The 26,035-nt window shown below is 42.0% G+C and overlaps 1 protein-coding gene across 7 annotated transcripts in view; it reads right to left on the minus strand.

Moving 5' to 3' along the window:
• The window catches only part of LOC129858241 (prominin-1-A-like), a 114,057-nt gene extending 88,728 nt beyond the window's left edge, over window positions 1-25,329 (minus strand). For 3 of the 7 annotated variants that reach the window (XM_055927318.1, XM_055927319.1, XM_055927316.1), the window contains exon 1: window positions 24,569-25,328. In XM_055927318.1, coding sequence (XP_055783293.1) covers window positions 24,569-24,806 — 238 coding nt within the window. In that variant the 5' untranslated portion in view covers window positions 24,807-25,328. Of the gene's footprint in view, window positions 1-24,568 lie in introns of all 7 variants that reach the window. The other 4 variants (XM_055927317.1, XM_055927315.1, XM_055927320.1 and 1 more) reach the window with 3 other exon arrangements.
• Window positions 25,330-26,035: the final 706 nt, after the last annotated feature.

Here is a 26,035-nt window from a genome sequence, read left to right on the forward strand (position 1 = left end):
TTTATTTGAGTGAACGTCGAAGCCCACGCACTGGGGCACACAATACAACATGTACCCAATTCAGCAGCGCATGAATCATCTCGAAAGATAATCTGAAGGGAGCCTGGGTTGGTGATACACACAGAATGACGTAAACACACATTTAGAATCAGTCTTTCTCATTTGAATGAACTGTAATAACCATGGGGAGTGTTCTGGCACAAAATGGATACTGAATATCACCCAACTGTGTAGATAAGATGAGTGAACCGTGTACTGATGCGCTGTGGGATCTTGGGATGCAAGGCACCACATAGACATACAGTATTATCTTCACCATCATAACGACTGCGGTAGGATCTTGTGTGACAGTGTCTCTGAAATACCTGCACTCAAGGGAAATTAGAATGGCCAATTTCACAAAAATACATATAAATGAATGTGTTAAAAATGTCCGCCCACTCCACAAGGGGTTTTATTTTGAGGGCATTTCCCTACAGTGAAATTATAATGATGAGAGTGGCAAAAACGAAAATGAAACACATTCTGTGGTAGTTTTTGTAGTGCAAAGGTTTATATGTAAGTGATTCCTGTTCAACCGAGTATTAGTGCTGCAGAATGAAAACAAATTCAAGACAAATATGCCAGACCCCTGTGTTGGCCACCGACATAAGGGGAATTTCAAAACCTGCTATTCTCTAGCTGGTCCACCGTTGGACATAAGCATTAAACTTATTTTTCAGAATCAGATGAGCATCATTGAGGAGGCAGGAAACAAACACAGATGGGAAAAATGTACTTTGCTTCATCAATGTCTCAGAGAAGCATACAAAGGGAAAGTGTATGTGCGTGAGAGAGGGAAAGAGAGAGAGAGAGAGAGATAGTGTGTGTCTGTCAGAGAGAGAGAGAAAAGAAAAGAAAAAGAAAGAGCACATATGAGACAGGGAAAGAGACAGTCTGTCAAGTCAAGTCCCATCACTGGTGTTTACCCATGAAGGCACTGTAACTGAATGGACCTTGGGTTACAATAAAAAAACAAATCAATGGACTACAAAAGCCAGCCGCACCGACAATATTCTAATATTACTCCAGCTTAAACCTTCTTACCCGTATAGGGGGGGGGGGGGGGGCATCCATATAACAGGCTTACCGGTGGAAATGGTATACTGCATATCTGTGAAATAGGCCTACATTTCCAAGGCACTCTTCAATTCGCTCGACTCCTCTCTGCTTGTATGGCAGAGTAGAACGCAATGTGATTTTCTGAGACAGGGATGGCTTTAACAAACTTCTGCGTTCTCCCAAACAAGGCTATTTGTGAGCAAGCAGAGCCTAGTTCAGTGAAGTAAGCACAACCCGAGGTGTGGAGTGCAATAGAGATTGCACTCCACACTGCCCTTTCCCACCTGGACAAAAGGAACACCTACGTGAGAATGATGTTCCTTGACTACAGTTCAGCGTTTAACACCATAGAGCCCTACAAGCTCATCAATAAACTAAGGACCGTGGGATTAAACACCTCCTTCTGCAACTGGATCCTGGACTTCCTGACGGGCCTCCCCCAGGTGGTGAGGGTAGGCAACAACACATCCGCCACGCTGACCCTTAACACGGGGGCCTCCTGTACTCCCTGTTCACCCACGACTGCTTGGCCGCGCGCGACTCCAACACCATCATTAAGTTTGCAGACAACATGACGGTGGTAGGCCTGATCACCAACGACAATGAGACAGCCTACAGGGAGTACAGAGATCTGCCAGGTAAACAACCTCTCCCTCAACGTCTGCAAGTTAAAGGAGCTGATCGTGTACTACAGGAAACGGAGGGCTGAGCACGCCGCCATCCACAGGGATGTAGTGGAGCAGCTTGAGAGTTTCGGGTACCTCGGTGTCCACATTACTAAGGAATTATTATGGTCCACAAACACCAACACAGTTGTGAAGAGGGCACGACAACGCCTCTTCCCCCTCAGAAGGCTGAAAAGATTACACATGGGCCCTCAGATCCGCAAAAGGTTCAACAGCTGCACCACTGAGAGCATCTTGACTGTCAGCATCACCGCTTGGTAAGGCAACTGCTTGGCATCCGACCGCAAGGCGCTACAGAGGGTAATGTGTACGGCCCAGTAGATGACTCGGGCCAAGCTCCCTGCCATCCAAGACCTCTATACCAGGCGATGTAAGAGGAATGCCCTAAAAATTGTCAAAGGCTATAGCCACCCATGTCATAGACTGTTCTCTCTGCTACCGCACGGCAAGTGGTCTGGAACCAACAAGACCCTGAACAGCTTCTACGCCCAAGACTGCTAAATAGATAACCAATATCTACCCGGACTAACTATTTAACTATCTACATTGACCCTTTTTGCACTAACTCTTTTGACTCACATATGCTCCTGCTACTGTTTATAATCTATCATGTTGCCTAGTCACTTTATCCCTACCTACAGTTGAAGTCGGAAGTTTACATACACTTAGGTTGGAGTCATTAAAACTCGTTTTTCAACCACTCCACAAATTTCTTGTTAACAAACTACAGTTTTGGCAAGTCGGTTAGGACATCTACTTTGTGCATGACACAATACATTTTTCCAACAATTGTTTACAGACAGATTATTTCACTTATAATTCACTGTATCACAATTCCAGTGGGTCAGACGTTTACATACACTAAGTTGACTGTGCCTTTAAACAGCTTGGAAAATTCCAGAAAATTATGTCATGGCTTTAGAAGCTTCTGGTAGGCTTGGCCATAATGACCAGCGTTATGTTTGGAGGAAAAAGGGGTAGGCTTGTAAAGCCAAAGAACACCATCCCAACCGTGAAGCACGGGGGTGGCAGCATCATGTTGTGGGAGTGCTTTGCTGCAGGAGGGACTGGTGCACTTCACAAAATAGATGGCATCATGAGGAAGCAAAATTATGTGGATATATTGAAGCAACATCTCAAGACATCTGTGAGGAAGTTAAAGCTTGGTCGCAAATGGGTCTTCCAAATGGACAATGACCACAAGCATACTTCTAAAGTTGTGGCAAAATGGCTTAAGGACAACAAAGTCAAGATATTGGAGTGGCCATCACAAAGCCCTGACCTCAATCCTATAGAAAATGTGTGGGCAGAACTGAAAAGGCGTGTGCGAGCAAGGAGGCCTACAAACCTGACTCAGTTACACCAGCTCTGTCAGGAGGAATGGGCCAAAATTCACCCAATTTATTGCGGGAAGCTTGTGGAAGGCTACCCAAAACATTTGACCCAAGTTAAGCAATTTAAAGGCAATGCTACCAAATACTAATTGAGTGTATGTAAACTTCTGACCTACTTGCAATGTGATGAAAGAAATAAAAGCTGAAATAAATCATTCTCTCTATTAAAGCTGTCATCAAGGCAAAGGGTGGCTACTGTGAAGAATCTCAAATATAAAATATTTTTTGATTTCCTTAACACTTTTTGGTTACTACACGATTCCATATGTGTCATTTCATAGTTTTGATATCTCCACTATTATTCTATAATGTTGAAAATAGTAAAAAATTAAGTAAAACCCTTGAATGAGTAGGTGTCCCCAAACTTGTACTGACTGGTATTGTACATATCTACCTCAATTACCTCTTACCCCTACACATCAACTCGGTATTGGTACCCTGTGTATATAGCCAAGGTATTGTTACTCATTGTGTATTTATTCTTTGTGTTATTCTTTTTCTATTATTTCTATTTTAATCTCTCTGCATTGTTGGGAAGGGCCCGTAAGGTATGTGTTATTCCTTACATTGGTACCCCAGGAAATCTTAGGTTTCATTACATACAGTCGGGAGGAACTACTGAATATAAGAGCAACGTCAACTCACCATCGTTACAACCAGGAATATGACTCTCCCGAAGCGGATCCTGTGTTTTGCCTTCCACCCAATACAATGGATCTGATCCCAGCCGGCGACCCTAAACAACGACGCCGTAAAAGGGGCAAACGAAGCGGTCTCCTGGTCAGGCTTCAGAGACGGGCACATCGCGCTCCACTCCCCAGCATACTACTCGCCAGTGTCCAGTCTCTTGACAATTAGGTTGATGAAATCCGAGCTAGGGTAACATTCCAGAGAGACATCAGAGATTGTAACGTTCTTTGCTTCACGGAAACATGGCTCACTCGAGAGACGCTAACGGAGTCGGTGCAGCCAGCTGGTTTCTTCACGCATCGCGCCGACAGAAACGAACATCTTTCTGGTAAGAAGAGGGGCGGGGGTGTATGCCTTATGATTAACGAGATGTGGTGTGATCATAACAACATACAGGAACTCAAGTCATTCTGTTCACCTGATTTAGAATTCCTCACAATCAAATGTCGACCGCATTATCTACCAAATCAAATCAAATGTTATTTGTCACATACACATGGTTAGCAGATGTTAATGCGAGTGTAGTGAAATGCTTGTGCTTCTAGTTCCGACAATGCAGTAATAACCAACAAGTAATCTAACCTAACAATTCCACAACTACTACCTTATACACACAAGTGTAAAGGGATAAAGAATATGTACATAAAGATATATGAATGAGTGATGGTACAGAACGGCATAGGCAAGATGCCGGAGATGGTATAGTGTACAGTCTATACATATACATATGAGATGAGTAATGTAAGGTATATAAACATAAAGTGGCATAGTTTAAAGTGGCTAGTGATACATGTATTACATAAAGACGGCAAGATGCAGTAGATGATATAGAGTACAGTATATACATATACATATGAGATGAGTAATGTAGGATATGTAAACATTATATTAAGTGGCATTGTTTAAAGTGGCCAGTGATACATTTTTACATAATTTCCATCAATTCCCATTATTAAAGTGGCTGGAGTTGAGTCAGTATGTTGGCAGCGGCCACTAAATGTTAGTGGTGGCTGTTTAACAGTCTGATGGCCTTGAGATAGAAGCTGTTTTTCAGTCTCTCGGTCCCCGCTTTGATGCACCTGTACTGACCTCGCCTTCTGGATGATAGCGAGGTGAACAGGCAGTGGCTCGGGTGGTTGTTGTCCTTGATGATCTTTATGGCCTTCCTGTGACATCGGGTGGTGTAGGTGTCCTGGAGGGCAGGTAGTTTGCCCCCGGTGATGCTTTGTGCAGACCTCACTACCCTCTGGAGAGCCTTACGGTTGTGGGCGGAGCAGTTGCCGTACCAGGCGGTGATACAGCCCGACAGGATGCTCTCGATTGTGCATCTGTAGAAGTTTGTGAGTGCTTTTGGTGACAAGCCAAATTTCTTCAGCCTCCTGAGGTTGAAGAGGCGCTGCTGCGCCTTCTTCACAACGCTGTCTGTGTGGGTGGACCAATTCAGTTTGTCCGTGATGTGTACACCGAGGAACTTAAAACTTTCCACCTTCTCCACTACTGTCCCGTCGATGTGGATAGGGGGGTGCTCCCGCTGCTGTTTCCTGAAGTCCACAATCATCTCCTTTGTTTTGTTGACGTTGAGTGTGAGGTTATTTTCCTGACACCACACTCCGAGGGCCCTCACCTCCTCCCTGTAGGCCGTCTCGTCGTTGTTGGTAATCAAGCCTACCACAAACTTGATGATTGAGTTGGAGGCGTGCACGGCCACGCAGTCGTGGGTGAACAGGGAGTACAGGAGAGGGCTCAGAACGCACCCTTGTGGGGCCCCAGTGTTGAGGATCAGCGGGGTGGAGATGTTGTTACCTACCCTCACCACCTGGGGGCGGCCCGTCAGGAAGTCCAGGACCCAGTTGCACAGGGCGGGGTCGAGACCCAGGGTCTCGAGCTTGATGACGAGTTTGGAGGGTACTATGGTGTTAAATGCTGAGCTGTAGTCGATGAACAGCATTCTCACATAGGTATTCCTCTTGTCCAGATGGGTTAGGGCAGTGTGCAGTGTGGTTGCGATTGCGTCGTCTGTGGACCTATTGGGTCGGTAAGCAAATTGGAGTGGGTCTAGGGTGTCAGGTAGGGTGGAGGTGATATGGTCCTTGACTAGTCTCTCAAAGCACTTCATGATGACGGAAGTGAGTGCTACGGGGCGGTAGTCGTTTAGCTCAGTTACCTTATTTATGCGTGTGTGTGTGCACATGTGCGTATTTAGCTATATGCTGTTACAGTAGTAGTGGATCAGGAGCTCTTGTGTGAAGCTGCAGGCAAACAGAGGTCTTACAGAGGCAGCAGAGGATCTTGGCCGCATCTGCCATGTCCCGACTAATGCTGTCTATGTGCCAACACACAGTATTACTCAGGCAATCAAATACACAAACAAACACGTACAATATGTATGGTACAGTATGCATGTTACAGTATGGTACAATGTGTTACAGTATGTATGGTACAGTATTTGTTACAGTATGTACAGTATGGTACAGTATGTATGTTACAGTATGCATGTTACAGTATGGTACAATGTGTTACAGTATGTATGGTACAGTATTTGTTACAGTATGTACAGTATGCACAGTATGGTACAGTATGCATGTTACAGTATATACAGTATGGTACAGTATGTATGGTACAGTATGTGCTACAGTATGGTACAGTATGTATCTTACAGTATGCATGTTACAGTATGTACAGTATGTATGGTACAGTATGCATGGTACAGTATACATACACACATCAGAATAGTGACAGTTTGCAGTTTGAAAGAACATTGGAGAGAACACACAGAATTAGGACACATGTACGAGTTGAGAAAAACACACAGTGACAGACAGACAGGCAAGATTGAAGTCAGGCACATCCTGTTTACACCATGCAGATGCATTCTTGCATACAATAATTAAAGTATTTTCTCTCTCCTTCCCTCCCCCTCTCCTCCTTTGTCCCATTTCCCCCAAGCTTGCTGAAGGAAACAGTAAACCAAGCTGGGTCTTTTGCCTTTCTCCTGCTAGGGACACATTTCATCCACATAGCTCATCAAATGGCATCTAGTTGGGGCTTTGGTGATCAAGGAAATGTTTTCCTTCATGTTTTCTCCACTCCATTGATTTGAGTGTTCCCCCCAGAGGCAGTGTCATAGACAACATTTTCCTAATTACTCCTTCTTTATTTCCTTATTAAGAATAATCATTATGATCAACTGTGGTGGGTGGAAGGAAGGGTGACAGGCCACAGAGAACAGAGCTTGATGGTAGAGTTCATTTTAGGAGGAAAAGGGGAATGGTTTCAGTCTAGTTTTTATTTGTGGGGATATGACCTCCTGCTTGGTTTGCTACATGATTCACTCAAAGCACTTAAGTAAAACCAAAAGGAAGTCTGGGATTTTAAGATTGCCATGTAATTGGAATGGTTCTTTCAACTACAGCACTGTTATGGCATTATAATATAATTCTGTAATATGCATCTAAAAGGCAGAGCAATCGAGTTAAAGCACACAGATGTGTTTACACATGGCAATGTGGAACGCTTTCATTTAATGGACCCAGACATAAGATGTGATACAGAACTGGATGAAAGACCATCAAATTTGTCAAACTAACATGAAAGCTCTTTGTTACACTACACGACCACACATGGTTCTGTCGGGATTGGACCCACAGTACAGTACAGTCAAAGTGTCACGCCCTGACCTTAGTTCCTTTTTTATGTCTCTATTTTGGTTTGGTCAGGGCGTGAGTTGGGGTGGGCATTCTATGTCTGGTGTTCTATGTTGTCTATTTCTTTGTGTTTGGCCGTGTGTGGTTCTCAATCACAGGCAGCTGTCTATCGTTGTCTCTGATTGAGAACCATACTTAGGTATCCTTTTCCCACCTGTGTTTGTGGGTAGTTGTTTCCTGTTTTGTGTTTTTTCACCTTACAGGACTGTTTCGTGTCATTCACTCTCTTTGTTGTTTTTTGTCATTCAGTGTTCAGTTTATTTGATTAAATTTACTATGAACACTTACCACGCTGCGTGTTGGTTCGATGATTCCTATTCTTCATCATCAGACGAAGAGGAGGAGTGTTACACAAAGGGTTAGGCCTGGGCCTACTGCAAGATTTGGAGCATCACACATTCCAAGTTTAGCCTAGTTTTTAGGATTTCCACTAGGGCTGGGCGAGATTGCCTAAAGAATTTTTCTCTAAATAAGATTTGTTGTACAATTAAAAGGTCAAGTACACTGCATTTCAGTCATCAATAATCGAATGAATTCAGGGTTTGCGAAATTATACTTAGGCTAAATAAGCCTTCCACAACCATAAGACCCACTAATAATTTAATGATTTGATCAAAACCTGTTTTTTTTTGCATTAGGGTTAACTGATCTGGCTTTCACGTCTGTCTATTAAAATGACCTTTTAACCTGAACCATGAATTTAACCTGAACCATGCATAATGCACATTCACTAATAATGACTAACTTCTTCTAGCAGGAATTATAGAAAATGAACACGTCTCATAAACAATCTGTGAAGCACAATCCCACGTGCTAATGAGTATTCAGCTAATCTTTAGAGGATCTATTTGCTAGCTAACAGTTGAATTGATATGAACACACTATTTTGTCTATCTCTAACCGTTTGAACAGCATGCTAGCCTGTTCACTTTGTTCAGGTGTTGAAATCAAGTGGCCTACCTTATTTCTCTGAATGAGTTGCCAGTTCTTATATAATTTTGTTTCATGCTCATTGCACATTTATAAAACACAGACTAGACAGCTAGTATAACAGTCTTTGGCTAAAATGCTGCTAGCGGTATGTGGTACCACAATGCCGTGCACCACAAACAGAGCAATAATTTTTCAGGAGCTAACACCAGTGTCATGGCGACAATGACGGACAGTCAACTGTAACTACAGAGGGTGGGGGCCTATTGATCAGAGGAGGCAAGCTAAATCTACCCCACTCTGCCAATAAGACAGACAGAGCTGTGTCATCATATGTTGCTTGCTGTCAGGAGCACAGGTCTTAAACATGCGGCACAGGGGCAATTTTCTGTCCGCCATCTGATTTAAAGTGTACCTTACTTATGGTCCCATCAATAGGCTGACCTTCCAGAATGTTTGACATTTCATGTCAGGAAAAAAATTATAAAAATGCAGAGAAGTACTGCACTCAGTGTCCGTGTGAAAAACTCCTTGATGGGCTAAGGATAGTTAGGCTGGGCCCTTAACCAATCAGCATTAAGATTGCTTTTCGAAAGACATATCCCTGACATCCACCAATCCCTGTCCTCAAGAGCTAAATGGCATGCTCTTAACCTCGCCCCTGCATTGTGACATGCTCTTAACCTCGCCCCTGCATTGTGACATGCTCTTAAAACTTCTTATAGATAGGGGGCGGCATTTTCACGTTTGGATGAAAAGCATGCCCAGAGTAAACTGCCTGCTACTCAGTCCCAGTTACTAATATATGCATATTATTAGTAGATTTGGATAGAAAACACTCTGAAGTTACTACAACTGTCTGAATGATGTCTGTGAGTATAACAGAACTCATATGGCAGGCGAAAAACTGAGAAAAATCCAACCAGGAAGTGGGAAATCTGAGGTTTGTAGTTTAAAGCTTGGCCTATCGAATACACAGTGTCTATGGGGTCATTTTGCACTTCCTCAGGCTTCCACTAGATGTCAACCGTCTTTAGAAACTTGTTTGAGGCTTCTACTGTAAAGGAGGGGCTCATGAGGGCTCTTTGAGTCAGTGGTCTGGCAGAGTGCCACAAACTCTTGACGCTCGTTCATGTGAGAAGTAGCTCTCGTTCCATGGCTTTTCTACGGAACCCGCTAGCGGAACGGAACCCCATTCCCAGACAGGTTAACCTTGCCCCTGCATTGTGAGATGCTCTTAACCTTGCCCCTGCATTGTGAGATGCTCTTAACCTTGCCCCTGCATTGTGAGATGCTCTTAACCTTGCCCCTGCATTGTGACATGCTCTTAACCTGTTGGGGATGGGGGCGCTGTTTAGACTATTTATGCTAATTTGGCTAATTTTTGAAACGGCTTCCCACAAAATCCTTGATCGTACAATATGCATATTATTATTATTATTGGATAGAAAACAGTCTATAGTTTCTATAGGAGTTGAAATTTTGTCTCTAAGTGGAACAGAGCCCATTCTACAGCAATTTCCCTGACATGGATTCAGATTTCAGAAATGTTGGCCACTGTTCTGAAGTCAGTTAAAAGGGCAATGATTTTGCTATGACTATACGGACACTTCTTACGTCTTCCCCTGGATGCCTTTACGTGATGACGATTCCAATGGGGTCGATTGCGCGTTCACAGGCACTACAAATGAAAAAACCCTGTAGCTAGCAAGTCTTTTCTTGCTGCGTAACGCGCGTGGAGGACACCGACCCTCTCCTGTTCCAAGCGTTAGTTTAGCCTGTTATATTTCTCCGATCATCTTTTCACTCGTTATAGGAGTTAAAAACATCATAAGGTAGTTAATTTAAAGCGTTTTATAGCAATTTATATCCGTTTAGTGCGATTTTGGGACATTTATTTCTTTAACGCTGTGAATAGGTGGGCACGCTTTCAGTTCATCCCGAACGCAGTTGGCATTTTCACATGGCAAGAGGACAGCTTTCCACCAAAAGACGATTCCTCCCAAGAAAGGATCCTTTGCCCAAGATACTGATGGAAGAACAGCTCAAGGTAGGACATTTTTATTATGATAAATCGTGTTTCTGTCGAAACATTTTAGTGGCTTAGGACGCCATGTTTTTTGACGTAGCTTCGCTTGGCGCAAACTGTATTGAAAAGTAAGGATAAATTAAAAAATGTAATAACGCAATTGTATTAAGAATTAAATTGTCTATCAATCCCTGTCCACCCTATATTTTTTAGTCACGTTTATGAGTATTTATGTATAAGAGTAGATCACTGTCTAAGTGGCGCAAGGAAATTTTCTGACCAACTGAGCTACATTTCACATTGTCTAACCATGATTTTGGTGGCTAAATATAAACATTTTCGATCAAACTGTATATGCATGTTGTAATGTGATGTTACAGGAGTGTCATCGGAAGAATTCTGAGAAGGTTAGTGAAAAAATTAATATCTTTTGGCGATGTTGACTTTTATCGCTCACTTTGGCTAGAATCAATGCTGGGCTGCTAATTGCTATGTGCTAAGCTAATATAACGATTTATTGTGTTTTCGCTGTAAGACACTTAGAAAATCTGAAATATTGTCTGTATTCACAGGATCTGTGTCTTTCGATTCGTGTATGCTGTGTATTTTTACGAAATGTTTGATGATTAGTAAGTAGGTAAACACGTTGCTCTAAGTAGTTTTTCTATTCCATTTGTGACGGTGGGTGCAATTGTAACCTATGCCATCTACCTGAAATATGCACTTTTTTCTAACAAAACCTATCCCATACCATAAATATGTTATCAGACTGTCATCTAATGAGTTTTTTTGTTGGTTAGGGGCTATAAATATCTTAGTTTAGCCGAATTGGTGATGGCTACTGGTGTTGGTGGACAAATAAAAGATGGTGGATTATGCTAATGTGTTTTTAGGTAATAGATGTACATCTTTACATATTGTGTCTTCCCTGTAAAACATTTAAAAAATCGGAAATGTTGACTGGATTCACAAGATCTGTGTCTTTCATTAGCTGTATTGGACTTTAATGTGTGAAAGTTAAATATTTTAAAAAAATATTTTTTTTGAATTTCGCGGCACTGGTTTTTCAGTGGGGGGGGGGGGGGGTGTGCCGCTAGCGCCACGCTGATCCTAGACAGGTTAACCTCGCCCCTGCACTGCGACATGCTCTTAACCTTGCCCCTGCATTGTGACATGCACTTAACCTCGCCCCTGCATTGTGAAAGTCCATCTGTGATCAATTTAACTTTGCTCTCTCTCAAATGTAGTGAGGCTAAAAGCATCCTCTAAAACAGCATGAGTGGCACTGAAGCTGATGCCATGCAGAGTGGGTAGTCCGAGTAGTCATCTCTGGCTTTGGCAGGCTGACCCTTAATGTAGCACATCTGCAATTACAACTCACCATGTCCCTAGTGCCAGCTCCCAGTAGGCACGGTTGCGCCCGCCCATGAAGCAGAACTAAACGACGGAGAGGAAACATGGCATGCCATCCATTCACCAGGAGAGCGGCATGCTCGCCTGCTCAGCTTCCAAGGCCTGATCCATATGACGTGCCCGAGCAAGACATAGCCCCAACAGTCTCTTCATGATGTGTCAGCTCTCTCTATTTCTCTCTCCAACACGCTATCTATTTCATTCTTTGTCACTCTTCTTCTTTCGCTGCTTCTTTTCATCTTTAAATTTCTCTTCCTCTTTTATCTCTATGTACAGTTAGGTCCATAAATATTGGAACATTGACCAAGTTATTATTATTTTAGCTGTCTACCACAGCATATTGAAATTAAATAATGAATATGAGCTGAAAGTGCTGACTTTCAGCTTTAAATCGTAAGAACGGGATAGGAATTACAACATGTTTGATATGTGGTCCCCCCTTTGGACAATTGGCTGCTCAGCTGTTCCATGGCCAGGTGTGTGTTATTCCCTCATTAATTAATTTACAAGGAAGCAGATAAAATGTCTAGAGTTGATTTCAAGTGTGGCATTTTCATTTGGAATCTGTTGCTGCTAACCCTCAATATGAAGTCCAAAGAACTGTCACTGCCAGTGAAGGAAGCCATCATTAGGCTGAAAAATCAAAACAAACCCATCAGAGAGACAGCAAAAACATTATGTGTGGCCAAATCAACTATTTGGTACATTCTTAAAAAGAAAGAACGCACTGGTGAGCTCAGGAACACCAAAAGGCCTGGAAGACCACGGAAAACAACTGTGGTGCATGACAGAATAATATTTTCCCTGGTGAAGAAAAACCCCTTCACAACAGTTGGCCAGATCAAGAACACCCTCCAGGAGGTATGCGTATCTGTGTCAAAGTCAAGAAAAGACCACCAGAGTAAATGTAGATGATTTACCACAAGATGTAAACCATTGGTAAGCCTAAAAAAACAGAAAGACCAGATTAGAGTTTGCCAAAAAAACATCTAAAAAAAGCCTGTACAGTTCTGGAACATTTGATGGACAGATGAGACAACTTGTACCAGCATGATGGGAAGAGAAGAGTATGGGAAAGGGAAGAAACTGCTCATAATCCAAAGCATATCACCTCACCTGTGAAGCATGGTATAGGTAGTGTTATGGAGTGGGTATGTATGGCTGCCAATGGAACAGGTTCCCTTGTATTTATTTATAAGTATTAAAGTATTAAAACTCAAAATGCAATGTTTGATTATGTTAGTTTGTCCAATTACTTTTGAGTCACTAAAATTGGGGAGCTATATATAAAAAATAAAATAAAATTCTACATGGTTCATACAATACTTTTAGGTCTACACTTAAAGCATATCTTGATTGTTTCCTTTCAAATCCATTGTGGTGGTGTACAGAGCCAAAATGATGCAAAATGTATGTCAGTGTTTTCCATTAGTGCCAGCTGGTTATAGCTGGTTACAGATTTTCAACCAGATACTTTTTACACTTCATATTAACTAGGCTACCTTTCATTTAAAAGTTTAAATTCGCTAGTCCGTTGAGCCTTCTCCTGCAAGAATGAACGATATGCATCTTCTAGCGATCTATTGATAGGACAGGCGCCGGTCAGTCACAAAACCAGCGATGACGGGGAAACGCAGTCCGCTGTCTGTCCCGCCTCCCAGCACAATATTTGTGCACTGTGGTTGGTTGCAGTCGCATTTCTTTACACATGACGCTTGTGAATTTGCATGTCCCATGTAATGGAAGAGGTAACAATGAGTCAAAATCCACTTAGCCTAATTATTGTTTTCTGGCACATTTGCTTATTTGTTTTGCACGTTTCACATAGTCACCCATGCAGTCGTGGCCCATAGGCTATTTACTGTGCTTTGATTGACAACTGAAGAGCAAGCGTTGACTAGTTTATAAAAGGTGTCGAACTTATTGAATAAAGTCGATCTCCTATATCTATATCTATAAAGTCAGAAACCCCACCTATTTCTACAATTTCTTAAGATGCTAACCTTATGCCTAACCTTAACCTTCAATTAAGACCAAAAAGCATGTTTGCGTTTCCATGGATTTTTTCGGTGTAGTCAATTTCAACTTCGTGGCTGAGCTATCTGGTGGAAACCGAAACAGTCAAGCTAAAGTGAGTGACTCTGGTCTCATCAGTCAGTGTAGCCTTCCGAATCACATCGGTGAGACAGTCCCTAAACATGGTCTCCTGATGAGGTTTAAGCACTGTTGTGGACTTCCACTGTTGTGGACTTTTTATTCAAAAAGTGTGATTTTGAGACTGAAAACCTGAAGGAAAAAAATTAAAATGGAAACCTGGAAAAACTCAATGGAGAAAACAGAATTTGGGGGGAAAAAACTAACAAATCAGGCAAAAATAATGACCTACCTGTCACGCCCTGGCCTTAGTATTCTTTGTTTTCTTAATTATTTTAGTTAGGTCAGGGTGTGACATGGGGAATGTATGTGTTTTTTGTAGTGTCTAGGGTAGTTGTAAAGTTTAGGGGGTTTATTAGAGTAGTTGGGTTTATGTTCAGTATAGAAGTCTAGCTGTGTCTATGGTTGAGTGTACGTATCTAGGAAAGTCTATGGTTGCCTGAATTGGGTCTCAATTAGAGACAGCTGGTTATTGTTGTCTCTGATTGGGAGCCATATTTAAGGCAACCATAGGCTTTAGCTGTTTGTGGGGAATTGTCTATGTTATACGTTTGTAGCCTGTGTGTGCACTACGTTTATAGCTTCACGGTCGTTTGTTTGTTTTGTTAGTTTTTGTAAGAGTGTTTCTTTTCGTGTTACGTCTTCGTCATCAAAATAAAAGGAAGATGTATTTCTCACACGCTGCGCCTTGGTCCACTTCTTCTCCTCACTACGACGATCGTGACACTACCTAAAGATATTTTATTAATAATTTAGGCTATGTAAAATCTGAACGATATAATACTTAAGACTGATATAGCCCTTGTATTATTTCCATTGAACCTTTACATGTATTTTTCAAGATAATGTGGGCTATTTACTTCATTTGGTCTGTTTTAATAAAATACATCATTTGAAGAACAAACATCATTGTGGCAATTCATATCTTGCAGTAAAACTGCAAATAAGACTAATATCAAGAGAAGACGGTTTAAATGTTCTCTTAGTCTGGTCACATAGGCCTAGACGATATCCAGAACAACTAACAATACACTGATTTCATACATTTTCAGTCATTTAAATTGGAAAGTCATGTCTTTCTACACAATACCGCAACACATTTTTCCAATCTGGGAGGTAAACTCAATAAAGTATTCAATAATTTCGCTATGTATTCCAGATGGAATCAAGGCATTAGAACGTACCAGAGGCCACCAAAATGGAGCTCCTTCAGTAAAACATTTAGAATCCTCCAGGGGCACCTGGCTGGGTACTTTTTCTATTTGGCTGGCTACTCTATGCGGAAACCATGGCTATGTTTCTTTTCCTGTCTGGTTCTTTGACTGTTTCACTTCCTATCTTTATGTGGATTTCCTGCCTTTTTTATGTGTGGTTCTCTCTCGGTCTTTCCATCACACTCCATTTCTAAGCTCTTTGGCAGATTGAATTTATGCAGATTGAAGCGCTGGTGTCATTATAGCATTACCTGAAAGCCTCAAAGTCCCAGGCCATCTTAATGCCATATCTCTTATCATCTGTTCTAGAAGTCGACCGATTCATCGGAATGGCCGATTAATTAGGGACGATTTAAAGTTTTCATAACAATCGGAAATCGGTATTTATGGACACCGATTTGGCCTTTTTTTTTTTTTTTTTTTTACACCTTTATTTTTTTAGGCAAGTCAGTTAAGAACACATTCTTATTTTCAAAGGAACGGTGGGTTAACTGCCTTGTTCAAGGGCAGAACGACAGATTTTTACCTTGTCAGCTTGGGGATTCGTTTTTGCAACCTTCCGGTTACTAGTCCAACGCTCTAACCACCTGCCTTACATTGCACTCCAAGAGGAGCCTGCATGGCAGGCTGACTACCTGTTACGCGAGGGCAGCAAGAAGCCAAGGTTGCTAACTAGCTAGCATTAAACTTATCTTATAAAGAACAATCAATCTTAACATAATCACTAGTTAACTGCACATGGTTGATATTACTAGTTTATCTAGCGTGTCCTGCGTTGCATATAATTGATGTGGTGCCTGTTAATTTCTCAACGAATCACAGCCTACTTCGCCAAACGGGTGATGATTTAGTACTGTCGTTGCACCAAACCTAACCATAAACATCAATGCCTTTCTTTAAAATCAATACACAAGTATATATTTTTAAACCTGCATATTTAGTTAATATTGCCTGCTAACATGAATATCTTATAATTAGGGAAATTGTGTCACTTCTCTTGCATTCCGTGCAAGCAGTCAGGGTATATGCAGCAGTTTGGGCTGCCTGGCTCGTTGCAAACTGTGTGAAGTCCATTTATTCCTAACAAAGACCGTAATTAATTTGCCAGAATTTTACATAATTATGACATAAGATTGAAGGTTGTACAATGTAACAGCAATATATAGACTTAGGGATGCCACCCATTAGATAAAATACGGAACGGTTCCGTATTTCACTAAAAGAATAAACGTTTTGTTTTCGAAATGATAGTTTCCGGATTCGACCATATCAATGACCAAAGGCTCGTATTTCTGTGTGTTATTATGTTAAAATTAAGTCTATGATTTGATATAGCAGTCTGACTGAGCGATGGTAGGCAGCAGCAGGCTCGTAAGCATTCATTCAAACAGCACTTTCGTGCGTTTGCCAGCAGCTCTTCGCAATGCTTCAAGCATTGAGCTGTTTATGACTTCAAGCCTATCAACTCCCGAGATTAGGCTGGTGTAACCGATGTGAAATGGCTAGCTAGTTAGCGGGGTGCGCGCTAATAGCATTTCAATCGGTGACGTCACTCGCTCTGAGACTTGGAGTAGTTGTTCCCCTTGCTCTGCAAGGGCAGCGGCTTTTGTGGAGCGATGGATAACGATGCTTCGAGGGTGGCTGTTGTCGATGTGTTCCTAGTTCGAGCCCAGGTAGGGGCGAGGAGAGAGACGGAAGCTATACTGTTACACTGGCAACATGAAAGTGCCTATAAGAACATCTAATAGTCAAAGGTATATGAAATGCAAATGGTATAGAGAGAAATAGTCCTATAATTCCTAAAATAACTACAACCTAAAACTTCTTACCTGGGAATATTGAAGACTCATGTTAAAAGGAACCACCAGCTTTCATATGTTCTCATGTTCTGAGCAAGGAACTTAAACATTAGGTTTTTTACATGGCACATATTGCACTTTTACTTTCTTCTCCAACACTTTGTTTTTGCATTATTTAAACCAAATTGAACATGTTTCATTATTTATTTGAGGCTAAATTGATTTTATTGTTGTATTATATTAAGGTAAGAGAAAAGTGTTCATTCAGTATTGTTGTAATTGTCATTATTACAAATAAATGTTTTTTAAAAATCGTCCAATTAATCGGTATCACCTTTTTTTGGTCCTCCAATAATCGTTATCGGCGTTGAAAAATCATAATCGGTCAACTTCTAATCTGTTCCATTCTCATGTTGCTATTATGCCAACCTGGCATTTGGTATGGCAAGATTTAACGATACAGCTTGCCTCTTGGATCAGAATTTCAGGAAATACCTTTTTTTATGTACTTTAATAATTTTTTGCCACTCCTGTTGAAGGGCATCCTCCTACATGCAGATTTGCTGGCAAATTGAATGGTCATTCACTTTACAGAGAAAAAGGTTTTACGTAACACATATTCTGGGGGCAATTAGGAGTCTTTCAGCACTGGGCACTCTCTGAGTTCAGCTCTTTGTCTTGCAGCTTGGACCAAATCCCATCCAAGGCTGTGTGAAAGAGAGTAGCTCCACTAAAAATAAGCATTTCATTCAGTACTAGCATTTTGGCTGCCTTCCCCTCGGGGGAATCGAGTACCTGCAGGGGTTCCATCTTATATTCTTTAATACCACACTGATGTGAACACTATGCAAAGCTTTTTTTCTGGATGGTTCAAATACAACCGTCACAAGGGGAGGGGCATGAGCCTGTACCTCAGACTTAATCTTGGATTCTCCAGCGTTGGCTTAAAGTCGAGGAGAAATTAATGTGTAGGCCTAGTTAGTTATAAACTGCATGGAAGAGAAGTGTTCTGCCTTCAAACTGCTTTGAAAAATGGAGAACCGTGCCAATGAATTGTGTCTGCAAAAAGGAGTGGCTTTTGATTCCAGCGTTATTTCTGAAAGTGAGGAGGTGGTTTACTCAACCTCCATCTGATCTTTGAGTGTCATTGCATTTGAATGGGAGGAGTGACAGAGGTGATTTCAGGCAATATTGTAAATCATGCATATCAGATGTTGGCAGACTGGGCTTATGAATATATGCTGTATTGCTGCTGGCCTCAAGACAGTTAAAAAGCCCGGCAGAATAGGCCTAATGCTTACTAGTCCAACGCTCTAACCACCATCACCTGCCGCCCCATGGTGATGGTGGCACTAAAGGAAAGAGCGATGGTGGGGGGTTTTGGCATTTGTGACCCGATTCAGGCAACTTGGCATATGTCGCAAGTCACGACTTCACAGGAGAGCAGTTTCAACATAAAAAAATATGTTTTATCAAAATCCATTTTTGGGCAGAAATGGCTTCTTGAACATGTGAACTTTCATGTGCCTTAATAACAAACTTGTATTCCATCTGTAAATACGAATACAATTGTTAAATTATAAGCCTTGTTGGTTAAGCCACATAAAAAGACAGCAACCTTGCCACTAGCCATGATTGGCTGAGATGAGTGGGCTGGACATGCCGAGAGATGAGCCCCGATTGGTCTGCCATATAGAAGGCTTTTGTCTATTTGAGCTGGTCAGTCTGTGTTGGTAATCAAGGTGAACGTGGCTTTTTTAAATGTAGCTGCATAAGTGTTGCTCTCCACTTTCTGGAGGATCAAGTTTTGAAATCAGTGGAATTAGAGTACGATAGCTAAAGAGATGGGAAAACACCTGTTTCCGGATTACGTTTTCAAACTAAGAGCATTTGTGGCATGGATCCGTGACAGGGAGACGCGTCCACCATGCATGATGATGTATACGGGTAAAATAGTCTAGCTAGTTACATTTTCAGATATTTCACGTTTCTGACAGAAAGTGGTTTCATTTCAAGCTAAAGTGTACCGTTAGCTGGCTGGCCCCCTAGCTAACGTTAGGTGGCGTGATGTGTGTGATCTTACATGTTGTTTACCTAGCTAGGTTCATTGTTTACCTAGGTAGCTAGCTACATGTCTTAAGCTTAAGTGTACAACACCTGTTGAATATGGCCGGGGTCAGTAAACGTCGGCAAAAAAGCATAATGGAATTGTTGCCAGCAGAGCTGGTTAGGCTGTTTACCTGTTATCCAGTGGTAAACATATCATCGGCCAGAGCGTCAAGTGTGCGCTCTGAACGCAAGGAGATGGGTGGGGATAAAGCTTAAGAGAGTGTGAATGAAGCTGAATGGGTGTAGACAAACAGGAGCTCTCTCACCGAAACACTAAAATGTAATTTTCTCAAAAGTGAGTTTACAAGTTTATAAACTTTCAAAGCAGAATGACTTTCCCATTGTTCCTCAAATACAGTGCATGATATACAATTTCGTAGCGCTGAGTCTCTACTTTTATCCAATGTAAAAAACAGAAATTCAAATTTTGCTATATAAGACCGAATCCAGGTGGTGAGTCACATTTGCTTTGTACAGTAGGAAGAAAATAACTCCTGCTTGGCTATTAGTGATGGTCCGCGACGCCATGTCCTCATTTCAATAAATTTATGTTCGATACTCCATTACAAATAAATGCCCTCTCTGCAGTAACACACATAAAGCAAGAAGCTGATAAAAACAAAATGAACACTAACAGCTCAAAAGAAGTAGACTCAATGTAATGGGTCACCATTTATAATAGCTGTTCCAGTTGTGTCCCACCCAGAGCACCTTTAGTGTGGAGTTGACTTCAAATACAGTATGGCAAGACAAGCCAAAGTAGTCACAAATCAACTGGACCAGATTGAGGCCTAAGTCATCCGAAAGGAAAGTAATAACTCCAAGCACCTGTCCCAGCCTTTGTTGGTGTGTGAGTGACTAGTTTCCTCACACTATCCGATTCTATGATTATCTATCATTACCTTCTTGAAGTTATTTAGTCAATTGGTTTGGCAGTATATCAGGACCACAGTGAAAACTATTGTGTTATTTTGATATCAACGATGTAGTCACACCTGCTCCTACACAATGGAGTGGCAATAGCTAGACTGAAACACTAACTGCACATAATGATAGGCTCTGAATGACAGACAATGTCAGAATAATGGAGATCTAGTTGTGCTCATATTACATAATATGCACAGTTTGAGGCCAATGGACAGAATGTCCACGTTAGTCACTTAATACTCTTTGTCAGCCTGTTTCAAGACGTGGCCTTATAGACTACTTCAGATGGCATAAAAGTACATTAAGTCTATAAACAAAGCATAATGTAAATCATAAAACATATACATGAAATGACTCAATAGGGTGCAGGAGAATACATAGGCCTACTAAGCTACGTGACAGAGTGGCACTTTGCCACAGGCGTTCAGCTGGCATTATGTTAGGCTATGCCCATGGCTGTCTTGGAGCATTACCACGCCACGGGCACCCCAGTCACCACAGTGACATGACTGTTTGTGACAGGCATATACACACCAGACAAACAGCTCCATACATCCAGCCCACTCACATCTTGACTTCCTGTTACAGTAACAGTAAGCAGAGCTATAGATACAGATATTCCTACATGTAATAGGGTGATATGCAGGTGACAGATGTTTTGAATGCAACCCACTCACAAAGGAGCGTTATCTGAATGTGAAGAGCAACAGACTGACATGGACAGGATGTACCACAGTAGGACTTTGATGTAAAGTACTCGGGAAGTAGGCTATTATCGCCATTTCAGACCCACAATGCAGTGCAACTGGGAAAATGGGGCATGTTGTTTTCAGTCAGTAAATAAAGAGAAAATAGTGACGGACAAAGATGCATGCTCCAGCTCCATATGGATGGATGAGTCATAGGCTCATATTTGTAGCTTCCTGCATAGGCTACGTCTCACTCAACAGTGTCTTATACATACTGTTAGTACACTTAGTAAACAGTACGTACTGTAGCAGGGCCATTCAGACACAACCATGATGTCCTGAGAGGATCCGGCAGAGCCAAGGGTGGGGATCTTTGTGAGGAGAAAACCACAGATGATGCCCATTTACAATGCCATCTGTGACCAATCTCTGCCCCTCTAAATTCCCCATCATCCCACAGCTGCCGTTCACATTCACAAAAACTTAACTGCCATTTCAGACACAGTGCCTTGTAGTGCACTGTAGAAGCATGACATACTGTTTGTAGTGTAGCGTATCATGTGTGAAGTAGGATTAGGCCCTGCTATCACCTAGGCCTATACCAAGAGAGCTAAAGAGGATATTAGTGTTTAAACCCATTATCTGTTATGGTTTAAATACCAGGCTCCTCTTCCCTAGTATGTCGTAAGGCCAGAGGCTACTGATATGTAACACTTTCTCCTTCCATGGGTTAAACCAAAAACCCATCATGTCAATGGAAACAATGTATTCTATAGAGACACGCAATACTGGGATTGAAAGGTGCTGCTTCTCTCAACGAAGCATCTCCAGCACAGTGGAAATATGGTTTGCTAAAACTGCAAAAATGCAGTAATTGCCTCCAAACTCTGTCTCAGTTCACACTACATATTACACGATCGTATGCAGACATATGCAGGGCAAAAAGAAGGAAATCAAAAATACATTGGCTACCATGCCTGCCAGTGCGTGTGTTTCCCTGGCAACTGTTCCCTAGCCTTAACTAATGCCTGTTTCTCGCCGAAGCGCTGTGTCCATGGAGTCAATATTACACCTGTCATAGCTACTTCGGGGAGAGGGTAGTGCAAGCAGATGTGGCGAATTGAGCCGTTGATGAGAAAACTTTCTATTTGTCACAGAGCACTTTTCAACTGGAATTTGCATGGCTGTAGTTAGTATAATCCCTCTAGCCTCACACCAACAGACTTGGGATGACAGCAGGAACTGCATAAGAAAATCTTGTCTCAAGTGTACGGTGACTTATGTTACATAACAGTACTATTACCATAAGTCAAATGGTTTGAAATGACAGTAAATGGAGGAACAACATAAATGAGTAATTTGCTTTACTGGTTCTATTGCTGTGTGACTATGTGTGGGTGATGTGCATGTGTTTGGTCATGTGTCAGATAGCCTAGCGCTTGGTTGCATGAGTGGGTGGGAGTGATAGACAACTTGACAACTGTTGCTATATTGCTAATAACAGCTCTTACAGGTTGGCGGGCAGTAAAGAAAAGCTGTCATTAACAACTGAATGATAACATCTTGCAGTTTAGCAGTGTGATGTCGGCAATTCCATAAATCCTAACAAAATGATGGATGTTTTGGAAATTCGCCCTTATCGTCTCTTGCAGTTGTCACAGCACCAGTTGGTGATGGAAAATAAATACTTCCTTTTTTTATTGTCACATACTGTACACCGGATAAGTGCAGTGAAATGTTTTGTTTTACAGGGTCAGCCACAGCAGTACGGCGCCCCTGGAGCAAATTAGGGCTAAGTGCCTTGCTCAAGGGCACAGACAGTTTTTCACCTTGTCGGCTCGGGTACCTTACTCGGGTACGTTCTGTACCTTACCCCACCTTACTGGATTATTGTCCCCTGCCTGCCTTTGACCTGTCGTTTGCCTGCCCGTTTTATATATAAACTTTTGTTTCTTCGACACTGTCTGCATCTGGGTCTTACCTAAAAACGTGATAGTAACCAAGAGAAGACTGTCACAGAAATGAGGGTTTACTCTAATGTGCTAGGGAGGAGGACACCCCCTAACCACACCTTTACCAGTGCAAGAAATGTTTCCCTTACCATTACTAAGACTTGGTGGGCTCCCCTACCAGTAGTTTCTGTTGGCTCCCACCTGAACTATTTGGCCTTCGAATGGGATATTTTGGAAGTTTACAGCCCTGATTGTTGATTTTGGAGCCCTGGCGCACCACCGAGAAATGAATAGAGAAAAACAGGGGTACAATAGATTTTATATGGCATTAAGAAATCAGTTTTGGTCCAATACATTTCTCTCTGAAAATTGCACAATGCCACACTAAGTTTTATGTTTTATGGCAGTCACAACAGTGATACAGGGATGCATAGGGGCTGGTACACTGTGTAGCCCTGAAAGTCCCACAAGGTTTAACAGCCTGTCCCCTCTAATCAAAATAGGCCTGACAGATTGATGGATTATCAAGCTAAATCTCCATGCATGCATTATATTGTCCCAATTAAATTGGCAAACACGTGGCTATACAGTCGAGGCAATTCGGTTTCCCAGAATTTAAAAAAAGTTCAACATAAGATGAATTTGAAAAAATGATGGAACCCCCTACAGTAATATGTCTGGATGTCTAAAATATATTTAGCTAATTGGTCACGCACAGTCTAATTCATGGTCATATAATTAATTTGGGTGTTCAATTGAACAGTCATAAAACCTTTTTAATGCACTGTCCAGAAGAAGCCAGATTTTACATTGCAAACCTCATTATCTCTAACATGGGATTTCAACTTTCCTTCAAGATTTCTAGGTATTACTGCACTGTTGGAGCTAGAAACAAGAATTTCGCTGCACCTGCAAATCTGTGTAAACGACTAATACACTAATTTGAGATGTGTAATAGAACCCAAAAGTTAAATTATATCCAATGAACAAATTGAACATCTATTCCATTGAGTAAGTGAGTTCGAGCTATAACAATTAGTGACTGACAATCCTGTAAACTAAAAGCACAGCAACATATGGCATTCCAGATTATGGGATTACCTAATTAAATCTGTGATACAGGGAGCTACTCCTAACCTCCAGATTTACCAATTGATTATGAACACAGATATGGGGTAGTCTTGTCTACTAACCCCTCTATTCAAGTGACCACCCAATACTCACCTTAAAGACATCTTATTTGAGTATATGGAAAGTTAGTCCTAATGCATTCAAGTTGAATTGGACAAATGGACCACCTCCCAACCCATTTTATGGCGTTTTCTGGTGCATTGGGTGCTCAAACTATTTAATGACCTGTGACCACATGATGCACACAGTCAGCAAGAGGTCAGTAACATTTTAATTATGTTGACACAGGCTCTGGGCAGTACACTATAGACAAAATACTGCTTTCAAGTAGACTGTCGGTTGTGGACACATACTGTACATGCATGAATGAATTTAAGGCACAAGATAAATATTATGCAAATAATGACAGTTTTAAAGATTTGATGGGCATGTTTTGCATAAACCAGTGACATATTCACAGCAGCCAAATACATCAAGTGTTTCGTGGCATGATTTGAACATTTCATACAGAATAGCTTATTTTGCCATTTCCAAACATTACAAACGACAAATGACAGTGTTGACGCTAAACGAGGAAACGTTTTTACGAAATCTTAAGGGACAGCTCAATGGGCATCAAAACAACATTGCACTAACGATGCCTTACCTTCAGGGAAAGGGTTGGGCTGCACGACGTATAGAAAAGCGTGCACCATGTGGAACAGTATCCCTATTACTCCAGGTTCGTAATAGTCGAGGGTTTTGTAAACTCCTTGGGGCACATAGCCAAAATCCAACTTTCCCGACGGTGGTTGATTTCGGGGCTCCGGCTCCGTTGCTTCTTGCTGGAGTTCACTGGATGTTAATAGTCCCAAAAAGAGGAGAAGGAGCCCGGTTTTCCACATCGTGTCAAGACACTCTAACCTTGATGTATGGGGTTAAAACGATCAAAGGGAGAGATAGTCTACAAGGGAGATGGTACAGAAATGTCGCTAACGTTAGGTCCGTATCTCTAGAGGTGGAAATAAAATGGGAAGGGGTGAGCAGTGGGATTGCAGGTTAAGTCCTTCTGTCCGGGGAAGAATTCGTGATTATCATCGTTTCCACGGTCAGTGGTTCCTCATACCGCTCGGTTCGAACCGCTCCGTTCCCCTCCGAAATGAGAACAACTGACAAGTTGGCTCGCGCATCTGTGCGGGAGTGCTGCTGGAACGATTGGCTGCCTGCTGCTCAGTGCTATTCGGGATCATTTGGACGTCTTTACCCCCCCAAACCATACCCCTAACCTCCTAACCCTTGTCTTAACCATTTTAAATGTCAACTTCAATCAGGTAAGGGACGTCCCAAGGATCCCATATAGCACATATAGCGTGGAAGCGCGCGCATTCGGTCTACTGAATGTGGGAGCCCCGGGAAACAGTTGGTCCAATGGGAAGCGCTCCGCCTGTCGGGGGAAGGAGGACTGGAAGATTCTCGTTGAAAAGATGGAACATGACCTTTCATTTGTTTTGAGATGTAGCCTAGTATGATGTAGCCTCTCTTTCATTCCTTTAGCTGGTTACCCTAATACTCTTAAAGAATAAACAATTTTAGAACAGTTTTATTGCACCAAATGAATGCATAATCTCCAACAACCATGGAATATGTATTAAGATAAAAAAAATATGAGTAGACTATTTTTGACTGTATAGCCTACCAATGATGTAGCCTACCCATGGACCAATGTCCTAACCTACACTCAAAGTGTCCACTTTCAGATAAACAGATGCCAAACAGATCCCCCCCACCTCTCTGCCCCCACATCACAGGTGTTCAATGAACCCCCAAACTCTGACCCTGCCCCCACCTCCCCACCCCTAGAGGGTAGACACAAGATACTTTGACACCACAGCCCACAGATCTAGAAGCACTGTGATTGGTGGAGCAGAACCCAGGTAGGCTCACACCCAGCGTCCCCATGCACAATGCGGTCCTTGTTGATGTCCCAGAATGCGGCAGGGCCCCTCTGGACAGGCTCCATGTGGGCAGGGCTTTGATCAGGGCTACAGGACTCCATACTTCAGTGCATTCACAACACTCATTAGATCCGCACTGAGAGAAGCAAACCAGATCAGGTGAATGAAAAAAGCCTTTG

Source organism: Salvelinus fontinalis, chromosome 6, assembly GCF_029448725.1.
Source record: "Salvelinus fontinalis isolate EN_2023a chromosome 6, ASM2944872v1, whole genome shotgun sequence".
Lineage (NCBI taxonomy): Eukaryota > Metazoa > Chordata > Actinopteri > Salmoniformes > Salmonidae > Salvelinus > Salvelinus fontinalis.